This window comes from Lepisma saccharinum, chromosome 21 (genome assembly GCF_977018435.1).
Source record: "Lepisma saccharinum chromosome 21, izLepSacc3.1, whole genome shotgun sequence".
NCBI classification, from domain to species: Eukaryota; Metazoa; Arthropoda; class Insecta; order Zygentoma; family Lepismatidae; genus Lepisma; species Lepisma saccharinum.
Window position 1 is genome coordinate 59,045,095 of NC_139249.1, and position 23,230 is coordinate 59,068,324.

At 38.1% G+C, this 23,230-nt stretch overlaps 2 protein-coding genes across 3 annotated transcripts in view; one reads left to right on the plus strand and one right to left on the minus strand.

The window, feature by feature from the left end:
- The first annotated feature begins 3,717 nt into the window (after positions 1 to 3,717).
- Positions 3,718 to 4,245, plus strand: LOC146004204 (uncharacterized). The gene has a single exon (XM_083142872.1). It carries the CDS (start codon positions 3,718 to 3,720, stop codon positions 4,243 to 4,245), a length of 528 nt encoding a protein of 175 aa, XP_082998998.1.
- Positions 4,246 to 14,871: 10,626 nt separating this feature from the next.
- The window catches only part of mura (ring finger protein murashka), a 119,988-nt gene continuing 111,629 nt past the window's right edge, over positions 14,872 to 23,230 (minus strand). For both annotated transcript variants that reach the window (XM_083143071.1, XM_083143070.1), the window contains exons 12-13: positions 20,737 to 20,872; positions 14,872 to 18,892 (exon numbers count right to left, since the gene is read on the minus strand). In XM_083143071.1, coding sequence (XP_082999197.1) covers positions 18,830 to 18,892; positions 20,737 to 20,872 — 199 coding nt within the window. In that variant the 3' untranslated portion in view covers positions 14,872 to 18,829. The remainder of the gene's footprint in view (positions 18,893 to 20,736; positions 20,873 to 23,230) is intronic.

Genomic DNA, 23,230 nt, shown 5'->3' on the forward strand with positions numbered 1-23,230 from the left:
AACATGTCGTTAACTGATATAATTTTAGTTCAGCATCTTGTTTCAAATCTCGACCCTGCAACGAGAAGAGCATTTGAACTAGAAAGTAATGATACTGAATTTAGCACATTAGATCAGCTCTTTAGTTTTCTAGAGCACAGATGCCAGGCTCTTGAAAAGATTAATCCAGTTACGAGTGAAGGTAACAAGGTAGCAACAAAATCATCTACAAATATGCACAAACAGTACAGTGCTAAATGTCAACAATCTTCGAAGTCATATGTTACAACAGATTCTTCATTGTGCATGTTTTGTAAAGCAAACAAACATCGCTTATTTTCGTGTGAAGCCTTTAAGAAAGCTTCTATTTCACAGAAGTATAAATTTTTACGTGAGAATCGCGTATGCTTTAACTGTCTTAGCAGCAACAATCACGTTTCGGCACAGTGTAAATATGGAGTGTGCAAGTGATGTAAACAGAAGCATAGTACTTTACTTCATGTAGATGAAGGTACATCCAATGTAAACCAGCAGCGTGAAATGTCATCTGGGGGTCACGTGAACACATCGATGGTAAACAATACAAGCGATTCTTCACAGCATTCAGATCAAGCACCTCAGGTTTCTTATTGTTCAATTAAGCAGAAAAGTACTTCACAGGTGTTACTTGCTACGGCAATTGTTCAAGTACAAGATATAGCAGGCAATTGGGTCAATTGTCATGCTCTCTTGGACGCGGCGAGTCAGAATAATTTCATTGTTGAAGATTTTGTTCAAAGTCATCGTCTTAGAAAGGTAAAGCATCGAGTTCCCATTCAGGGAATCAACAATTCGTCAGCTGAATCGAGTCATTCAGTAGAGATCCGTCTGAGATCTAATAATAGCAATTTTACGACAAGTATTTCGTGCTCAGTGTTGCCAACCATTACAGGACTAATGCCTTCAGAAAAGTTTGATGCATCTGAATGGAACATTCCAACAGATATTCGTTTAGCAGACCCAAGCTTTTGTTCGCCTGGCAAAATACAGATTCTGCTTGGTGCAGAGGTTTTCTTTACCGTTATGAAGCCTGAAAAGAGAACAAAACCAGGAAATTTCCCCATTCTTCAAGACACAGAGTTTGGATGGATTATTGCAGGGAAGATTCCAGCAACATCTTCTAGCAACAGTATTACTAGGTCATTTTTCACGAGAAAGGAAGATTCTCTCAGCTCGCAACTCCAACAGTTCTGGATCATAGAGGAGATCCACACGAAATTGCAATCACCAGAAGAAATTGCTTGCGAGCAACATTTTCAGCGAAATGTGACACGAGATGAAAGTGGCCGTTATACGGTCAGGCTGCCATTATGTAAGGATCGTTCAGTGTTAGGTGACTCCTCACACTCTGCATTAACTCGATTTCACCAATTAGAAACGAGGCTTCAACGTCAACCACAATTAAAGGCTGATTATACAGAATTTATGCAAGAATATTACCAGTTGGGACACATGGAACCCATAGGGAATTTAAATGATGTACAAACAAATGACTGCACAAAATTTTTCATTCCGCATCATTGTGTTTTCAAGGATTCCAGTACAACGAAAATACGTGTTGTTTTTGATTGGAGTTCGCCATCAACAAGCGGTGAATCAATAAATAGCATACAAATGGTTGGACCTACCATACAGGAAGATTTATTTTCAATTGTTCTAAGATTTCGAACACACAAGGTGGCATTGGTTTCTGATGTAACAAAGATGTATAGAATGATACACATACATCCAGATGACAGGCCACTGCAATGCATTCTGTGGAGAAACTCTCCTCAGGAACTCATAACAGTATTTCAATTGAATACGGTCTCGTATGGGCTTACATCAAGTGCCTTTTTAGCAACCAGATGTCTGAAGCAGTTAGCCGAAGATGAAGCAGTTAACTTCCCACACGCATGTCAAGTGTTGCAGCGTGATTTCTATGTTGATGATTACGTTGGAGGAAGCAGTAGCGTGCAAGGTGCGTTACAACTTTATCAAGATCTTTCAGAACTTCTGAAAAGAGGAGGATTCATCTTACGAAAGTGGTGCTCCAACAGCACTGAAGTACTCAACGCTATTCCAGAATCACTGAGAGAGACTCAAAATCTAATTCATTTTCATACCGAAGGTGTTAAAACTCTAGGAATTTCTTGGAATCCCTCCGCAGACACTTTCATGATTAACATTGGAGCCAAGTCTGTTAACATGATGTCACACAAACCAACCAAACGTCAAGTAGCCAGTGTTATTGCCCAGATGTTCGTTCAGCAAACAAAGAAGGTTACACCGAAGTTCACTTACTGTGCTCAAAATCACGGGTCGCCCCGATCAAGAAAACCACTCTTCCTAGATTGGAACTGTGCGCTTCAGTCTTATTGGCCAAATTACTCAACAAGACTCTCCCAATTTTGAGACTTAATATTGACAATGTTTATTTGTGGACAGATTCACAAATAGTTCTGGCATGGCTCAGATCGCCAGCAAGCAGATGGAAGCCTTTTGTATCCAACAGAGTAGCGCAAATTCAAGAATTTACTCAAACTTATCAATGGAGACATGTTTCGTCCAAGGATAATCCAGCGGATTTAATCTCCCGTGGAGTTAAACCTCAAGATATTCATCATCATTCGTTATGGTTTCATGGTCCAGCTTCGTTGCAAGAAGATGAAACGTGCTGGCCATCATCATCATCTGACACAAGTCTTAAGAACAAAGATGTTCCTGAACAACGAAAGCTTCCTGTAACTACACTGGTGTCTCAGCTGCAATCAGAGGCAATAATAAACGATTTTTCTACATTTTTCAAATTGTTAAGGATTGTAGCGCTCTGTAAAAGATTAATTCGCAATTGTAAAAATGCAAGTAACAAACAATCCGATCCACTTACTTCAATTGACATTGAAGATGCCACTCAAACGTGCGTCGTTATGACACAAATTTCGTTCTTTCATCGAGAGATAAATGATCTCACTGCCAAAGGGCAAGTATCCAACAAAAGTATCCTCAAGGACTTACACCCCTTTCTGGATAATCAGGGAATTCTTCGTGTTGGAGGTAGGCGAAAATAGCAACTTGGAATTCAGCAGCAAGCATCAAATCATTTTGCATCCAAAAAGTCACTTCGCCCGTCTACTAATTGCATCAGAGCATGAACGATTGATTCACGCAGCACCTCAAATGTTAATCTCATCCATTCGAGAAAGGTACTGGATACCTAGAATATGACAAGTTATTAAGCAAATCATTCATCAGTGTTTAACTTGTTATTGTTTGAAGGCATCTGCAGCACAACAGCTAATGGGACAGCTCCCATCCATCAGAGTTACACCTAGCAAGGCATTTAATCATGTGGGCATAGACTATGCCGGACCATACGTCATCAAAGTAGGGTTAATCAGGAGTAAAATCACAAAGAAATGCTACATAGCTCTTTTTACGTGCCTAGCCACGAGAGCAATACATCTTGAGCTAGTAACAGACCTTACTTCTGAAGCTTTCATAGCAGCATTGCGACGCAAGTGTTCCACCATTATCAGCGATAATGCCACAACATTTCAAGGAGCGAAGAACGAACTTCAGAAACTTCAATTGCTATTTCAATCGCAAGAATTCAGTGAAGACATTCAAAGGTATGCAGCACAAGAAAACTTTCAGTGGAAAAATTCACCTCCACGTAGCCCAACATTCGGTGGTGTCTGGGAAAGCGCCATAAAATCCATGAAGTACCATCTTCGCAGAGTCGCCAAGAATGCTGTACTGACATACGAAGAGCTGTCAACTCTTTTGTGCCAAATCGAAGCTTGCTTAAACTCTCGACCTCTTACATCCTTACCTGACTCTCATCAAGAATTTAATTACCTCACTCCAGGCCACTTTCTTATTGGTGGTCCACTAACTTCCTTTCCTCAACCAGACTTAAGTGATCTCAAGGAAAATAGACTTTCCAGGTGGCAACGAGTTCAACAGTTTCAACAAAGGATTTGGAGAAACTGGTCCCGAGATTATCTTCATGGTATGCAACAGCGTCAGAAGTGGACAACCACGCAGCCCAACCTGCAACCAGGACTACTTGTGCTTCTGAAAGAAGACAACCTACCCCCATTATCTTGGAAAATGGGCATTATAGAAGAAGTGTTTCCAGGGAAAGACAATTTAGTTTGTGTAACCGTGGTTCGCACCAAGGATGGAGTGTACCGAAGGGCACTCAGTAAGATTGTACCTCTTCCAGATGGGAAGATCAATTGAACTTTCATGATTTAGTTTGGATGCTGCACATTCCAACGGGGGGGGGGGGGGGGGGAGAGAATGTTGAAGATTGTAAATAGTATTGCTTTCCGCTCCTCATTTGTTTTTATTTTACTCCCGCTGGGAGCTTCTAGCAAGAACTCGGAATTCTGGGAGCGTGATATTCGAACACAGCGGCATGGTGCATGTCGGCTCGCGGCAGCGGGAGAACATTTCAGCTAGCCTATCGGATGTGGGCCTTTTTGTATTTCTTCAGTGTGCAAACGTATTTAATTATTATATAATACCAAGTGAATTAAAGGACTTGTATCATATGCGAATTTGTTGCATCCGTTGTTCCAGCCCTATGGTAAGATATTCAATATGTCGTCATACCCAGAGATGCTAGTTTTCTTTCATGTTGATACGTGGAAGGTATCTACAGACAGCTACTTTGGTACTTTTTTTTGTACAAATGTAGTTATTGTGTTAGTAGTACAGAAAGTAGCTTTCTTGTCCACCGATGCCAAGTTTCTAGGTACTTAAACTTAAAAGAAAAAGAAAAAGGGGGGGCATTAGAAACTCCAGCATCTTTCGATAAATAACAGGTCCCGTATTTTTTTTTTCCTTTCAGCCTGTCTTTCGACTTGGCAGTCAAGTTTAGCTGACCGTAAGCACTAAGCATCTCATCTTCATCATGTTTCAGAGGTTGAAAATATAGGGAAAAGAATCAAAATAGGGAAAAAATACCGAAATATGTTGTTTTATGTAAAGTAAATTAGCAAATATGTAATATACTGGCAAATATGTAACATTTATAAGACTTGTGCCAAATCATGTCAGTTATATAATTTGTTGACATTTTCCTGTTCAAGGTATGTATCTTATGGGGGCTATTCACCGGATGTTTACATTTCTGTGCTTCCTTGGTGGGGGCGGGAACTTCACTTCCAGTTTTGAATAGAATAACATGGGAGTTCAAAGGGGTAAAGGCAGTGTCTTAAGAAAAGGCGACAATCATTGTGTGGCTATTGGTCACAACATGAGGTTGGTAACAAATATTTTTTCTCAGGTATCTATGCATAGTTGTCAGACAGATACGATACGGAAAAATAAGTGGATTCAGGCAGTAAAGCGAAAAGATAGGACACAAACAAGAGAGAATAGGCTCTATAGTCGACACTACATCACCGGAGTAAATGAAATGAACATATTTTACGTGTTTCGAAAATTATAATTGTCTAACCCACATGTATTGGCTCTATTTTAAAATTGGAACTGTTTATAATCATTCAGAATTCCAAAAATTATAATTTTAAGTTAATTTAATGTAATCAATGTAAACTTTATTAGTAAAATTTTTACTAACTTCTAAAGTCTTTTCTTGAACGACACTTGCAAAAGTTAATAATAGAATACAATAACTGTGCATTTCAGTATTGTAACTGCTGTGCAGGATATGCACTCTGCTTGTGGATAGAATAGCATGAATAAATAAACAATAATAATTTGAATGGTATTTTTTTATTTCATTAGTTGGTTGATTTGTTGTTTTAAGTTCACTTTATGCACAGTAAGGCTAATTGGGACTGGACCTACAGTTTAAAGTGGGATCCGAACCACTTGTGCCTCCACTAGGTATCGAACTTTTATTTCATTAGTTTAGTAATTAGTTATTGTATAATAACATAATTGTTATTATTATTATTTCTACTATTCTACTTTTATTGCTGGCCTTTACCCCCTACAAAAATTTTTAACGACTCTCTCTCTAAGCCATATGATAAAATTAAAGAGGCTGTGTTTGAGTACACAATGTCAAAAATTATACATTTCACTGTTGTAAAATTGAAGTATTTCAATGTTTATAATTTATGAAAGCTTTATTTCAACCTAACATGAAATTGCTAGAGGATGATCAACATTCTCTCGGAAAAGACTATTTTTCCCTAAATCTTCATCCAAAGTATCCGGAAAATGCCAATCTTTTCTAGGTACGTTTTTTTCTCTATATCACTCAAAAATTTCAAGTGATCCATTTTGTTTCCGATCTTTTATGAGAAAATGAGCTCGGTGACGATCTGTATTCCACATGTTTACATTGGAAAATTGACCAAACCGGAAGTTCTTTTCCCACCATTGATAATCGAATTGTCTGATCGATTATTTTTTGTTTACTCAGGAATAACCCCCATAAAGGAATAGAATATGTAATTACATACAAATCCGAGCTTTAGTCATGATAATTCTGTGTTTAGAAAATATTATATTTATATATTAAATTTTACATATTAGCAATTAATATTATTATAATAAAGAGCACATCTGAATGAGAGTTGACAAAAAAAATAGACATTTTTGCATCACGACTGCAGGGATTAAAACGAATGGACTGTCCCGACTGGTAGCCTTGTATCAATGGCTATAAAACTAAAACTATCCATTATTGCCAACTGCAGACTTCTGGAGCCTGCCTCTGAACAACAAACACATTCATGCAAAAAATCGTCGGATATTATTTTCGTAACATTTTATAGGTTCACATTTTAATATTTCAAAGTTTGAGGGAGGGCCTAGTTGGGACCATCAAGATTGAATGCATAATGTGGGGAAAATGTAAAATCTGGATTCCCCTGTATATTTTTTCTCCAGTTTTATTTTCTTTCTTGTATCTTCTTTGTAGCTTCCTACCGTGCTTGTGTCTTGGTATCCCTTTCTTTGTACCCCCTCTGCACTTGATCATTTCTTAACGTATCTTTCCCTTTCTCTGCAAAAATTTCCTTCTTCATTCACTCATTTCCCTTCTCTCACAATTTTGCATCTTGATTTTCTCTTTTCTTTCTGCATCAAATTTACGTTTCTTTGTTTCAATATCTACATCTTTCATCCTAACTCTTTAGACTTTCCTCCCTCTCAAAACAAGTTTCTTGACATTCCATTACCTCACTGATAACCAACTATTTAGCATCCACCCAGCCCTCTGGCATCGTCAGTGCTTATATAGGTTATACAGGGTAGCAATAATGAAAATGGTAACATAGACCCACTATGGAGGTTTCTTTTTCACAAGTGGAGTAAGCCACCATCTTCAAAATTTAATGTAACCGAAAACATCAAGAAACTCTGTGAAAGCAATGATGATTTTGAATTGCCTGATGATACTTGGGATTCATAATTTTTAAATAAAAAAATAGTGTGATCAAAATTTTTATCTGGAATAAAAATAAAACCGACTACTTGTTTTCACAGTTAAGTTGCTACATTACAACAATGTAACATTGACAACATCTATTGTACAGGGTGGTCCAAAAGTGTGGAAACACCTGAATAAAAATTGAATGGCATGATATTTCCAAAAACTAACATTGCAGGTTTGTAATAGGGGTGGGGGAAAATGTTATAGGGCATATGACGATGACGGCCGCCATCTTGAATGCAAATTTAAAAGTTCAAATGGAAACCATGCCGTGTAATACCTCATTTCAATAGGAAATTCTCTCACGAGTTCAAGGGTGTGCATAATTTTGCTCTAGCTCCAACAGGGACGAAGTTATTAACGTTTTTATGCTTGCTTTATCGTTGCAGGTGACGTAACACAGCATGAGTCTCACGCGGGCAGAACGCATTGAGATCGTGTTGATCTCAGGTGAACGAAGCACGAGAGTGATTTCAGACGATTATAACCACCGTCACCGAGATAGGGTCTCCATCCATTATGGTACCGTCAGTAAAGTGCTTTGCAAAATTTTGTGAAACCGGGACTGTGGCTGACAAACCAAAATCACGATGGCGCCCCTCCTCATTACGGAAATTGTGTTCGTCAGTACCTGGATGTGCAGTTTCCCCAACACTTGGATTGGACAACGAGGTGCTGTGGAGTGGCCACCACGTTCCACAGACCTCACTCTGCTGGATTTCTACCTGTGGGGACATGTCAAGGCCATCGTTTACTCCGAGAAAATTCGAGATATTGTTCACCTTAAGCAACGCATAATTGACGCATGTGCCAGCATTACTGCAGACACTTTACGCAGGGTTTTGCACGAATGGGTATCAAGATTGGCTTTAACTGTGGAACGTGTTAATTACGAACACAATTTCCGTAATGAGGAGGGGCGCCATCGTGAATTTGGTTTGTCAGCCACAGTCCCGGTTTCACGAAATTTTGCAAGCACTTTACTGACGGTACCATAATGGATGGGGACCCTATCTGGGTGACGGTGGTTATAATCGTCTGAAATCACCCTTGTGCTTCGTTCACCTGAGATCCAACACGATCTCAATGTGTTCTGCCTGCGTGAGACCCATGCTGTGTTACGTCACCTGCAACGATAAAGCAACCATAAAAACTTTAATAACTTCGTCCCTGTTGGTGCTAGAGCAAAATTATGCACACCGTTGAACTCTTGAGAAAATTTCCTATTGAAATGAGGTATTACACGACATGGTTTCCATTTGAACTTTTAAATTTGCATTCAAGATGGCGGCCATCATCGTCATATGCCCTATAACATTTTCCCCCACCCCTATTACAAACCTGCAATGTTAGTTTTTGGAAATATCATGCCATTCAATTTTTATTCAGGTGTTTCCACACTTTTGGACCATCCTGTATAACTGATCTTTTTTTTTTGTTTTAAAAAATTTAACAATTATTATAACTATCTTTAATCAAACAAAAAATAAATGTCTGATGAAGGGAGTGTGTGTTCTGAAACGTCGCAACAAAAAAACCTGTGTTTTTATGCTTGTAATAACCGTAGACTACAAGAGAAATAACTTTTAGTAGGAGTTTGTCATTAAATAAATATTTATGTATTTTCTTAATTGCTAATTTCCAACTTTACCTAAGTAGGGGTTGTATAAATAAAGGTCAAGAATTGTGGATTTGTTATTTTGGTAGACACCCTGTTATAGTTTTCTTGATGATTTTTGCACTAAGGACTCCACATATTTGGTTGTTCTAAGACAGTGTTGATATGTTTGTAGCACCATCGAAGTTATGTTATACTGTTTGGTATTATTCAATAACTGTTTCGTTCAAATCGAGGTATGTCAAAATAATGAGATATGGATGAACAACTAGGGGAACTAAATAAATAGTCCATTGCAAAGAAAAACAAGCTCTTTAATATTATCCTTCGTAGTCTCTTTCTTTTGTGTGAACTAATTGGAAAGAAATTCACACTGTATAGGGTGTTTCATAATATTCTTTGTGGTTGGGATAAATTTACAAGAGTATGTGGTCTGTTCAAAAGAAGACCAGACTTTTGTCATAGCATGCGAACCGTTGCTCATAGCAAGTTCTGGCAGGTGGCACACACTGTTGCCTGCCACATCACGCTACGCTCACCAGTAGCCTGGTTAGAGCCAAGTTTGCTTCACAGTGGAGATTGACGTAGTGGAGCAGCATGTTTGGGTAAAATTTTGCTTCAAACTGTGAGAAATATTTTAGTGAAACGTGGCAAATACTTCAGCAAGCCTTTGGGAAGGACTGTATGAACCGATCGCAGTGTCATGAGTGGTTTCGGCGTTTGAAAGGCAGTACAACATCGATCGAGGAAGATTCAAGATCTGGACAACCTTTGTCATCAACAAACTATGAACACATCAATGCTGTTCAGTCCATTATTCGCGCAAATCGTTGCTTGACTGTCAGAGAGGTTGCTGAGGAAGTCGGCACCAGCATTGGGTCATGTTCCTAAATTTTGACTGAAAAACTTGACATGCATCGGGTTGCTGCTAAACTCGTGCCGCATCTGTTGACAGAGGACCAGAAAGAGAACAGTGTTCACGTCAGTCGAGAAATCCTTGATCGTGCCAATGTCGACGAAAATTTTGTGAAAAACGTAACAGGAAATTGCCACGACATGTAAACCTAGGTGCAATCGTAGCAGTGGGTTGGGAAAGGTTCATCTCGACCGAAGAAAGCATGCATGAGTGGATCAAACATGAAGGTGAGCAGATTTTTTTTTTTTCACACCAAGTCACACATCACTGCATGTTGGGCAGTTTTTGATTGCTCATGTGATAACCTTCAAGCCCCACCCACATTATTCTCCAGACTTGTTCCCAGTGGACTTTTTTATGTTTCCCTGGTTGAAAGAAAACAACTTTAGTGTTGTTTTGAAAGTGTAGATGAAATTTCGGAGAACGGGACAACACAGATGAGAGCTTTCCCCAAAATTGTGTTCCAGGAGGCATCCAGGCAGTGGCAGAAACGATGGGAGCACTGCATTCGAAGCATGGGGAATAATTCAAAAGGGATAAGCATGTGTAATGTTGTTATTTAATAAAGTTTGTATTGCAAAAATCCGGTCTTTTTTTTTTTTGAACAGACCATGTATTGTACTTACCCCATCAAAATCAGCACCAGTGAGAACTGTTTTTTTTTTGCTCGTGCCATCCTACAGTAGTTAACATGCCTAGTACTCTTTCCTCATTTTCATTTTTTGTGTCCTTTCCATCTTCCTCTTTTGTGCTGAATGGTTATATTTGTAACAGTACCAAGGAAGCTGATAGAAGTAGTACAAACTTTTTTAGTAGTTTGTTTTTCTAGACAGGAATTTTTAATCACATTTCAGTGTGTGATAACATAAAATGTGCATATTTTATACACAAAAAAGGTAAAGTGCTCCCCAATGCTTTGCACCATGCCATGAAGGTGTATAGGGGGTGTGGGGGTTAGGGCCCAACTTTTTCTTTATTACGGCCAAAGTTGGGGGTGATGTGATCAGCACCATGCCCCTGGCCACCTTTACCCCCCAGTGTTTCCTCCAGGTACCCACTTTATATGACGCTGGTGACAAAATTATTATTTCAGGTTTTCATACTTTGCTAATTGGGTATGTGGAAATTTTCACCTTTACAAAAGAATGAAAGATAAACTGCATCATACAAATTCGAATAAGTGTTCTCAGGTTACCAGCAAGGTTAAGTCTATGTTGGCATCCAACATTTCGAGCCATCTTGACATCTGCCAATAAAAACACCAAGATCCAGAATGAGCCAATCACAGGACAGAACCTAAGCTCTGCCCCCTCCACACTTTGCACTGGTCTCCAATTTAACATTCCCTGATGATGAGAGCAACGTATGCACTTGAAACATTGGATGCTAACATAGATCTGGCTGGCAGTAGAGGCGAGGGAGGCAGTTGCCCCTCCCCCCAGTTAATGTTCCGGTCTTCATCCCTCTCTCATATACATGCCGCTAGGCAATGCAGTGACCCTACCCAGGTGAGGGCTGGCTGCTGATAGACGAGAAGGTAGACAAGATGTGGCACATCATGTGGTTTTGGCAAGAAGATGGATGGGGTAAGGACACTTTAACATCCTGCTGTCCTAGTGAGTGTGTGTGTGTATATATATATATATATATATACTAATGATGGAGACAGTAAACACTTACCACACAAAGAGAAATTATTCTATATTTCACGATCTGAGTCGCATTTTCAAGTTAGAAGGAAAAAGATCGGCGTTACTAGGAGAAGAGGCACAGAATATTCTGTATGCAGTATTCTGTGCCTCTTCTCCTAGTAACGCCGATCTTTTTCCTTCCAACTTGAAAATGCGACTCAGATCGCGAAATATAGAATAATTTCTCTTCGTGTGGTAAGTGTTTACTGTCTCCTTCATCATTAGTATTTATCCGCCCTTCTGGCACCTTTTCTGATCCTATTCCTGTGTTTTATATATATATATATATATATATAAAATGAATCCAAGCAAGGAGGGCCAAAAAGGCTAAGTAAAAATCGAAGAAGGTAAAAGGAAACACTCACCGGACAGTAAAAAAATTCAAAATTTTCGCTAACTTCGTAGCGAAATATATATATATAAATATAAATAACAGACACTTAAATTAAAATATTTTCGACTTTTAGCCACATATTTCTACTTTTTAGAACATAAAAATAAATATTTTCAGTTTTTTAGCACCTGAAAATCCACTCCCTACTCATGATTAACAGAAAAAAATTCCCCAAAGATGAATTATAAAATATCAACAGCAATATTCTGTTTATATCAACGTATAAAGAATTTTTCAGTATTTTTCCTGTTCAAATTACACTGGACAACAAATTTTAACTTTTTTCATGCTTCTGAAATGAAAAGTACATTTCCTTATGGAATTGAGGGTGCTGAATACGAAAATAATAAAAATGCTGAATTGGTTCGAGTTTAAGTGTAATCGAAAGAAATGTGTGTTATGTGGTGTTAATAGGAAATTAACATGTGTACAAAATGGAAGTTATAAAAATATTATTTACATGTATATTACATATACATTCTCTCATCTTTGCTTGTCGCTTGTATTGTGGTTCTGGAATATCTCTGGCGATTGTCCAACAATACAGCAAGCATAAACTTGCTCCAGTGGCCCTGATATCGTTTCTCCATTGTAGATATAACTTGGTGGAAATGTTCCCCATGTTCATCGCTGAGTGCTCTGCCATTTCCTGGAAAGAAGTTTGTGTGGGAGTGTAACATATGTATTTTTAGTGACATATGACACCCCATTGCTTGGTAGGAAGATATTAGGTGCTCCATTAGTTCCTTATAATTCTGAGTCTGCACGTTTCCCAAAATATTTGTCACCAAGTTTCGGGAAGAGTCCCATGCAATCTTCTCATCTTCTAACAGTGAGTCAAATTCAGGATCATTGAGGAGTTCTCGAGTCTGAGGGCCAATAAATATTCCCTCCCTGATTTTAGTTTCACTAATTCGTGGAAATTTACGCAGATTATACTTGAATGCATCACTGGCTTGGTTCATACCTTTAACGAAGTTCTTGATTAAACCTAGTTTAATATGTAAAGGAGGAAGTAAAACCCTGCTGGGAGCTATCAAAGGAACATGTTGAACGTTCTTTGTTCCTGATTCCAAAGATTTATATTTTACAGAGTGGCCAGTCTTTACTTAAGTATTGGGAAACCTTATCATGGTTATCCCACTCGCATAGAAAACAGCAGTATTTTGTGTAGCCGAGCTGCAGGCCAAGAAGTATGGCTAGAACTTTGAAGTCGCCACTAATATTCCAATTGTATTAGTTATAATTTATGGCTTTCAGCAGTTTTTCCATGTTAGCATATGTCTCCTTCAAGTGCACTGCATAACCGATTGGGATTGATGGCAACACATATCCATTGTTCACTAACACAGCTTTCAGACTTAAGTTTTGATGCGTCTATGAACAGCCGCCATTCATCGGGATTATGTTCTATGTTAAGTTTACTCATAAGACCAGTCACATTTTTACAACACACTATGTCACTTTCCACTGAAAAATACTCTTCCAGGGGTTTCTGACGTGTCCGAGACACGGATACTTTAACATCTTCAGCAAGAGCTCCCCACTGCTAGAGTCTGGATGCCAGTAGTTCTGTACCACTTTTTGACAACCCCAGGCCCCTCAGAAGGTCATTTAATTCACGTTGAGTGATCAGATGGCGATTAGATGATATTTTGGTTGCGAATTCAGGATCGATGGATGACGAGGAATCTGCAACAGGATTTGGCATTCCTGCGTCGAGTTTGGCCACCTCTTGCTCTTTGTCAGATGACTCGCTGGAGTACGATGCGGGAGGTTGTGGAACAGGTAGTTCTTCCAAATGTGGCACAGGATGAATAGCTGAAGGAATATTGGGATAAGTGAGTCCACTTTTTCTTTTTAGACATGCCTTTAATTGGAGGAACCATGCAAAAATAGCAGTTGAAGTATGATCTGTCGGTATTTTTCCATATCGTTGGAACTGCAAACGGCATGCATGGTCTTTTTCCATGTAGCCAGTCCCGCAAGTTTGTCGAACATGTATTACAACAAATGTGTGGTGCCCACTTCTTGTCCATATCTCCCACTTTACAACCAAAGTACAAGTGGTAGGCTTTCTTCATGATTGGCGTGAAATTTCTTTTTTGATCGACAAATGTTATTTCGCCGCAAACATAAAAAAAATTGTCTGCACTGTTAACACATTTACGCGACATATTTCTGGTCAGTACAGTCATATAACGATAAAAAGAAATAACACCACACACTCATCCAATCTCTCACCACAACAACACACTTACGCGACAAGTTTCTGGCCAGTAGAGTCATAAAACGATCAAAAAAAAATACACCACAAACATACACAAAATTTCGCCACGACCATGTCTGGTAGTTCAAATTGGAACTATGCAGGAACACGTAACAACAAGTTTCCCCTGGCAAAATCTTCAATACAAACTGAAATGTGATGTAGTTGATGATTCTCGGTCAGTGATCACATGCTAGTGATAAGGATAGTGATAAAGCTAACCGTCAAATAATGTATGGTTATTGAAATATGCAGACAGCCGCTGTTGTCACGAACCCTTATTTTGCATGCCGGAGCACATCCGGAGATAATGTATTTCTTCGAAACTCGAACCAATCTTCAAAAACTAATATCATATTCGTTATCAGCACCCTCAAATTAGTAACAGTTGGTTACTTTTATCTCCGAAGCATTTTCATTGTTGACCAGTGTTATCGCACAAATTATTTAAGTAGATACAATATATATTCGTACCAAAGGTCTGACAAATTATGTAACTTTCAATGAAAACATATCAAGCAAAAGTGATGGGGAATAAGCAAATAAAAATGCCAACATTAATACTCAGGTAAAAAGACTTTTATTAGATGGAAGTCATGTGCAAGCTTATCCCACTCATATCACTGGCTTCAAACAATTATGAAATAAATTTTAAATCCTACTTAACAAAGGCTTAGCGCAATAATAATACAAAAGGATATTACATTCCAAAAGAATTAATTTTTATACATACACACCACTTAATATTTTTACCTAGGTGTAAAAACACCATTCAGGGAGAGAGAGGAGACAGAAATTACAAGAAGCTCGTCAACACAAAAACTGAAGCTTCAATTAGTTCAGCTGCTCTCACCTTCAGTGCACCGTCTGGTTCTCCTTCAGTAATTTAAATTGCATTGTTTTATTGCTAAAGTAGTTGTCTAAACTTTAGAAAAACATTGTTACAAAACTAGATCATTGTTGTCAAGAAGAGGCATTAAACTACATATAAATATATATATATATAATGTTATTACTAGTCATGCTGATTCAAATCAATGTTTATCTCTATAGTCATACAAAAAATATGCAGTGTGCATAGTAGGAATAAAGTGCAAATATGCACAACAAATAATACTGGAAGGTATTTCTAACACTTAGCATTATATCTGGCTTTTTCACAAGGAGAGTTAAAAGCAGAAGAGTTATTTTGTAGAGTAGTGTCCACCCTCCCCATTTCTGTTCATTCAATGAGCAAAATTTAATTTCTTTCTGCAAATGTGTGCAAAGTTACTTTCTACTGCAAGAAATCTCCTCAAAAAGAAACTGTGAATTGTGAAATGCAGAGTATCAGTTATGCAGCACTTTCAGCCACTAGTGTACTTTGTGTACTGTTGTTTGTATCACAACGAAGTTGATTCTACAAGAAAAGGAAGATTTTGGCTATATGTAAATATAATTTGCTTCTTAAGCTGTACTGCCACAGATAAACAAACAACATGTATTAATGAAAACAACTTATTAGATTCTCCAAATAACAAAACGAAGCAAAATTTGGCACTCGCTATGCTTTTTCTTCCAATTGATATTAACTAATCTGATACACTGGCTAACTCCAAATGTGCAATCACGTAGTGTGTTCTTACTAGAAAACACGTTAAAAATGCTAAACAAATTGTCTCAAACAAAATTAACTTTACTTGATTTACTTGCGGTTTACTGTAGCAGAAACATACTAATGCTCTCATTTCATAATCTATCAATACTGGTCCTGCAGATCTTTCCGAAATATGTAAAAATTGTGGAAAATTGCATTCTCTGATGATATTTCCTAAAGTTGCTTTCTTTATTTGAGTTTTTTTAAGGTTACAAAAATTGCTACACATGTGGGAGGGAAAGTAATGGACTGCTAGGAACTTGAAGAATTTTAAAATTTTAACAAGTGATTCCATTTTAAAAATATATAAAACATTGGACATTCATCACAATTTAATTCTGAACAACCTGCAAAAAAGTCATAATCAAGACTAAGTTTATTTCACACCATTCATCAAGACGAATTTTTCTTGTAATTACTACATGGAAGTCAACTGCTTATTTTTTCAAAGGTTAACCAGCAACTTCTGCAGTCAGAAAGGAACAAAACGATCAAACCTTTCTTTCACTACCCATAATAATTCCAGAAACGTCAGTAATGTAACACCCTGTATGCACAACACAACTGTCAAATGTGGTCACATTAAACAAATTCTCAAACAAGCAACCTGAAAAACTATTATCCAAGTCAATATGAATTAACTCCTTCACGAGTCAACACGAGGTTTTTAATTAACTCGATCAATTTTGCCACTTTCGTGTGGCTTTGTCAGGCATTTGGTGTTTTCCTGTTGGCACATTTGATGATGCTGGGTAACAAGATCTTTCTCCCCCCTCCTGTGATGCTGCTTGCTTGGGTTCTTAGTTTTAGTCCAGAATAGGAACCACATAAAAATAGTACATACCCAATGAACACCACAAGAAAAGTGGCAAAATTGCCTGTGGTCACTCAATAAGCGAGTTAATTCTAACTGATTACTACTTCAACACAACAACTTATTGATATCGTACTTTGGAAAACAATTTTCACTGTTGCAAAGTTATAACATACATTGACTGTTGTGTTTAATGCATCAATGCCAAACAGAACAGCAAAAATCACCGTGAGTAATTGAAGGACAAAACCCAGAGAATAATCAACAAAGGCTGTGCATCCATCAACCAAAATCTCGGTCTAGCTGGTTCAATGGAAACAGGTTGTCATTTATTTACATCAAATTTTAACATAAATCACAGAATACATGAAGTGAAAATTGCATTTCTATGATTATACTGCATTTGGTTCCCAAGAACAAGGTATTGTTTTTTTTTTTTAATTTATTAATTATAAAGATGCTATTTCTAAAAAAAAAAAAAAAAAAAAAAACAAATCACTGGTAAAGAAATTAAAGTGGCTAACCTCTCAAGTTTTGCAGAATTATTTTCTTCACGCCACTAGCACACTTGACAACTAAAAGCATAAGCAGTAAAGGTGCACAAAAGCAATTCTCTCTCCTCTCTCCCTGTTCGCAGCGACCGATACAAGACGGCTTCAATCTTCTATCGGCCCCTGGCATCCACCGCTATCATCACTCAACAGCCACAACAATCACAACACTGACATATTCAGTCTCATCAAACAAACCTCACACAAAGAATGATTGTAAATATGCAAGAATAACACATCATCCAGGTCTTTTCAAGAAGGATGGTTTAGAATCAAATTCATCCGAATACAGATTGCACAGTTGGCAGTGATCTACAGCATCTTCCAAATTCATTACGGAATAAAATAATTTTTAGGCCAACAATACTTTTCAGGATAACTTCAATTCCAAAATAGTAAACAAAGGAAGGTAACTTATAACAACAACAGCAATCAAAGCTGATTTTTTCTGTCTTAACAAGTTACAATAAACAGATTTTTCTTCACTTGCGGCAAAGAAAAGCTTCAAAGCTATCTTTGGTATCAAACTATTTGAGATTAAACAATTCCCTACTTCACTTCCCTTAGTGGAACTGAAAGACCTGGGTGTGCACAATGCCTCATGGAATCCTCCCACTCCCTCCCCAATTAAAAAAGTAACAAAATGGCTGAGCATTTTTCCAGCTCTGAGGAAGCTTGTTAAAGAGGTAGCCAAAAGTATCGAGAAAAACTAAAAACTACTTTCTTTGGCAGATATTTTTAAAATGCGAAGTCCAGATGTGCTGTCGCTTCCCTGCAAACCTTTCCTTTTTTTTCATCTCTTCTCTTTGAAAAAAAAAACAACAACTTTTTGTTAGAACAGCTTGTAAGCAAAGATTTTGCATGCATGAAAGATTTGAACACTGTAAAGTTGAAAACAAGCCCTATAAGATTTCAAGAGCTACCTACAGAATTCTGGTTGTAAAAATTGTCCTATGCAGCAGACAACAACTTTTGTAACACTTTAATCAGTGTACATTGTTTAACACTTGACTCACAGGGCACCAGTTTCCACACTCAGGAAATATACATTGTGACAGCTTTTAAAAGTAACAGTTTCTTCTTAAGAGTAAAAATATTAAAAGGAAAAATGGCCACATACATATTATTGGTGATTCGTATAATCCTGAAGCATTTATTGCCAATGATTTCATATCCTTCAGCCACTCGACGCAAATCCATTTCCGACTGGCCAACTCTGGAACTACTGCAAACTCAGGCCAACTCGCATGATTACGTATCACAATCTGAAATTGTGGTCACACAAAATACCAAGTAAGAAGGTTAGTGCCAAGCTGGACAATTGCAATGTGAAAAATTCCGAAGAAAATTTACTTGTTAAGGAAGCTGCCAACCGACCAGTGCTTTCTTCAAATAGTATTCTCACCCTAAAGCAGCATTCTTGCATTAACAGGAACTTCACACATCAACACAAAGTCAAAAATTAGACTGCATTTTTGTTCACAATTTTAATAGATGGCACTCTCCTTACTCCGCCCCAACTATTCCAAATTGCTCAAGTACTCGGAGGCATCACCTCGGCAGATGGGGCAGGTTCTATTTGACTGAAAGAGAAGACAAGACACATTATTCAAGAACTGATGCAAAAACATATGTAAACAGATTTAGAAGAGAGTTACAGCATACAAATAGTTTGGAAGTACGAGGTGGTATGAAAAAGTTTCGAGACTAGTTCTGTAACACACCAACAGATGGCAGCACAAGGCTGCATGTACAGTCACAGGGAGGACCGACCTTCGTGAGTCATTGTGCTAAGAGACACTGTCTGTGTACATCGGGAGCTGTCCAACTGGTGCTAGTCTGACCACGTGTGTGACCGCATCTGCAATTTCATCATGGACAGCAATAAATACGGAGAAACTAACACTCACTTTTATCCGCGAAGTTTTTTTCTTTTTCGATTAATTTCAGTGGCCACCGAGTACTAGTTTCACCGTATTTATATACTACCGCATCTCTCTTTTCCCAATTATGAAATTGACAGCAAGTTAGAACAAAGAGCGAACGTGATATTCTGCATAAAACTAGACAAATCTGCCACAGAGACGCTTGACATGATTCAGGCAAGTTTATGGTGATGCTGCAATGAGTCATTCAAGATGTTTTGAGTGGTACACGCACTTCAAGAGCAGAACATCACTGGAAGACGAGAGATCAGGAAGACTTTGACCTCTTCCCGGAGATCCAGTGTGAATCGCAGACTTTCAGGGCACATTCCAAAAGTAGCAAACTAGCAGAGTGTTGTATTGCTGTGCAAGGAGACTATTTTGAAGGTGATTTTGAGGCATGAGAAGATAAAGAAATCTGGAGGATTCAGATCTGGCGAGTAAGGTGGATGGTCAATTTGCACCACCCCCTTCTTAGCCAGAAACTGTCTGACGATAGTGGCTGTGTGAGAGCGAGCATTGTCGTGTACGAGAAACCATGAATCTTGTTGTGAGTACTGGGGTCGTACCCATCATAGACATTTCATGAAATGCCCATCCACCATACTCGCCAGATCTGAATCCTCCAGATTTCTTTCTCTTCCCAAGCCTCAAAATTGCTTTGAAAGGTCAGAGATTTGAGGATATTCCGGACATCCAACGGAACGTGACGAGGGTCTTGAACACCATCCCGAAAGAAGACTTCTCTAAAAGTTTCCAGGACATGTACAGCCGTTCTCAACAGTGCATAGCCATGGAAGGGGACTACTTCGAAGGACAGTAAGGTAGGTTTCGTTAAGAATTGGTCTACTTTCGATATTCAGGATCATTCACCAAACTTTATTGTCAGAGGTTGTATGTTTCATTTGAACATAAGGTAGCATAAGGTTAAAGAAGTTCTGAAGAACCAGAACGAACCATCACTACCAGAATAAAAATTACTTTAAAAGCAACATTTAATGCACTATTTTGTAACATACAACAGTGGTTATGTAAACTTTTAAGAAGAAAATTGATAACCTTGATTTAGCCCTCATACTCCGATGGCTATAGCACAGCGATACCTGAATTTTACTTCCCCAGATTTTACATTTTCCTGCATTATACATTTGGGTTTCTAGTCCCAATAAAGCAAAATGCTACAAAAATATCCCTGCATTGTAAGTTCTTTGGCCACAGTCTCATGGAAAATGTATAATAGATTTCACTGCATTTGTATAATTGCACCCCCTAATCTTCTGTCATGAAAATCTGAAACTTTAAAGTGTATAACAGCGATTCACTTCAAAACATTTAAATCGCCACCACCTGTTATTTTATTTAAATGCTTTACAAGTCCAATACAGAAAGAACTTGTTCGGTTTAAAACATCTCTGTAATGAATATTACCAACTAATGTTGCCGAGATAAATGTCCCTCAATTGGCCTTGAAGCAATATGTAAATGATATCTGTGATACGTACCTTCAACCACTTGTCCACACACTTAGCATGGAATTCATGAGCACAAGGAAGGACACGAAGCAACTGTCGAGCTTCAAAATCACACATGCAGACAACACATGAGGTTTGGTCAGTCTGATGAGTGACAGCATTGTACCTGTAAGCAGAATACCCCCACATAAATAAAACAGATTTTTTAACATTTAATTACATACATCTACTTCGCACCAGCATCTTCATCAGCAACTGCACTTCTGAAAATAAGGAAAACCATGAAACATGCATGCAACCCTTCAAAAAAAAACTGGGGGGGGGGGGGGCAAGGACAGTTTATTTTCCCTTGGTAGGTAAGGTTTAGCATAGTGTGGAGGCAAAAATAGCAAAAAGCAGGAGGGGGGTCCCTAATCCCCACCACTGATTAACATAGATTACTGACTGAAATTAAAATATATGTGTGAAATATATAACTTTAGATTAACATTCATTTTCCAGGGATGCTGCCTCCCTTGCCCTCCCCCTGGATGTCCATGATATGTATTAAGTCTTATACTCCAAGAAAGTGGTCATACAGTGTACACTTTGCAGTCTTATTGAACTATGTAGTGAAATACAAAATAAAATCATCCTGCCCTTAGGTCAGTTGCACCATCGCCACTCAATCCACCACTTTACAAAGTGCTGGATAAAGAAAGGTGGGAGATTTAGGTGGCGGTGGGTTGCACCAAGCATTTTTATCCTCCGCCTTGTAAGGTGGAACTTTCTCCTGCTTTTCGTACGATCTGGCAACAGAAACTGGAGAAAGTTGTATTTTTGATTGTGTTTTGTTTGTTTATTACGTGCTAATGTCTGCTTGTCAATTCCAAATACATGCTTTTTCAACCAAAATATGTTTAAATAAACAAAATATTTATTGCAATAAAATGAAATAACTGATCGAAGTAGGTAATGCATGTGTTGTACTCTCATTTAATATCAAATATATGTTATATGATACAATATAACCCGTAATTTTTCGAAGTAGTGGGGAGTTATTCTTACAAACTTTTCAAATTATTTTTCACGAACTCCAATTAACATAATGCAAAAAAAGAATATTCCTCGTCTTATCTTTCAGTAAGACATACAGTCACTTTTTAAAAAAATATTAAACACTACTAAACAGTGTAATTTATGAAAAAGGAAGCTTTCATCGTAAGAGCAAAAATTATTTTTTGGTCATTTTTTCAAAATTTTAAAGTCATCTTTAAAGAATTTTAAGGTCATTCTATAGGTCTTTTTTCAGATTTTTTCCAAGCCCTATTCATAACATGCTTGCTTTCAGTGTCATATCTAATACTGTCTAGTACTTCTTGTCAGTAAACTTACACATGTTGGCCTCCTAATTGAGCTTATGTTTCATCCGTTTCACTTTCAATAGTTTTCTTCTTTAAATTATGTCCTTTTAAACAAATTACCACCTCTCCATTTTCAAACAGTTATAGTTTATGGGGCAGGAAAATGTAATATTTTTGTCTAACAACATTATAACCCGTGGCGCAACAGCGTGAGGGCCAGTGCCTATCTAACGACTGCCGGCCTCACTTCCACCTGCCAAGGTGGGAGACCATCCAACCAGTTACGGGGTGACATGTGGTCAGCACAACAAACACCCAGTCATTGTAGCTTTCCATGACTGGGTTACACTACTTATTCATAGCTCCCCAATTTCCTCACGATGGTGGGTGGCCACCAGTTCCATACACAGGCCGAAATATCAGGAGAAAAGTTGTTACGCTTCCCCCAGGAGACTCGAACCTGCACTCGTACCGTAGCTGGAGCATAAAGCATGGCACCTCAGACTGCATGGCCACGGATTTTCATCTAATTGTTGGTGAAAATTTTACATTTGCTTTACGTAAACAAAAAATTTTCACCGTGGTTGAAAACTGTCAACCATGTTAATGTAGTTGTAGTAATTGACAATACTTTTCACACAATAAGAAAATACGAGGTGTATTTTTAAAGTAAGTACCGTTTTGAAATTCTGCCACTGCAGCGCTACGATTGGTGTCCCGTGCATGCGCATTGTGTACCTACATCTGTTGGCAAGCCACAGACGCCATTGTGGCAACAATCGATCGTGTATACATTTGCTTTTGCGTATTTAAAATGCCTCCGCCGATTGAGAATCCCGCCGACTGTGAAATACGCGCTGTTATTAGTTTTCTTAGTGCTAAAGGCGTGAAAGCAGTTGAAATTCACCATCAGATTTGTGAAGTGTACGACAAAACATTATGAGTGATGGAATGGTACGCAAATGGGTAAGAGCTTTCAAAGATGGCCGAAAGAATGTTCATGACGAGGAACGGAGTGGGCGACCCTCAGTGATCACTGTCGATTTGGTGCAGAAAGTCGACGAAAAAGTGAAAGAGAACAGATGCTTCACGATTTCTTCCTTATCAGAGGAGTTCTCTGAAGTTTCAAGAAGTGTTATCTACGAAATTGTTACCGAACGCTTAAACTATCGAAAATTGTG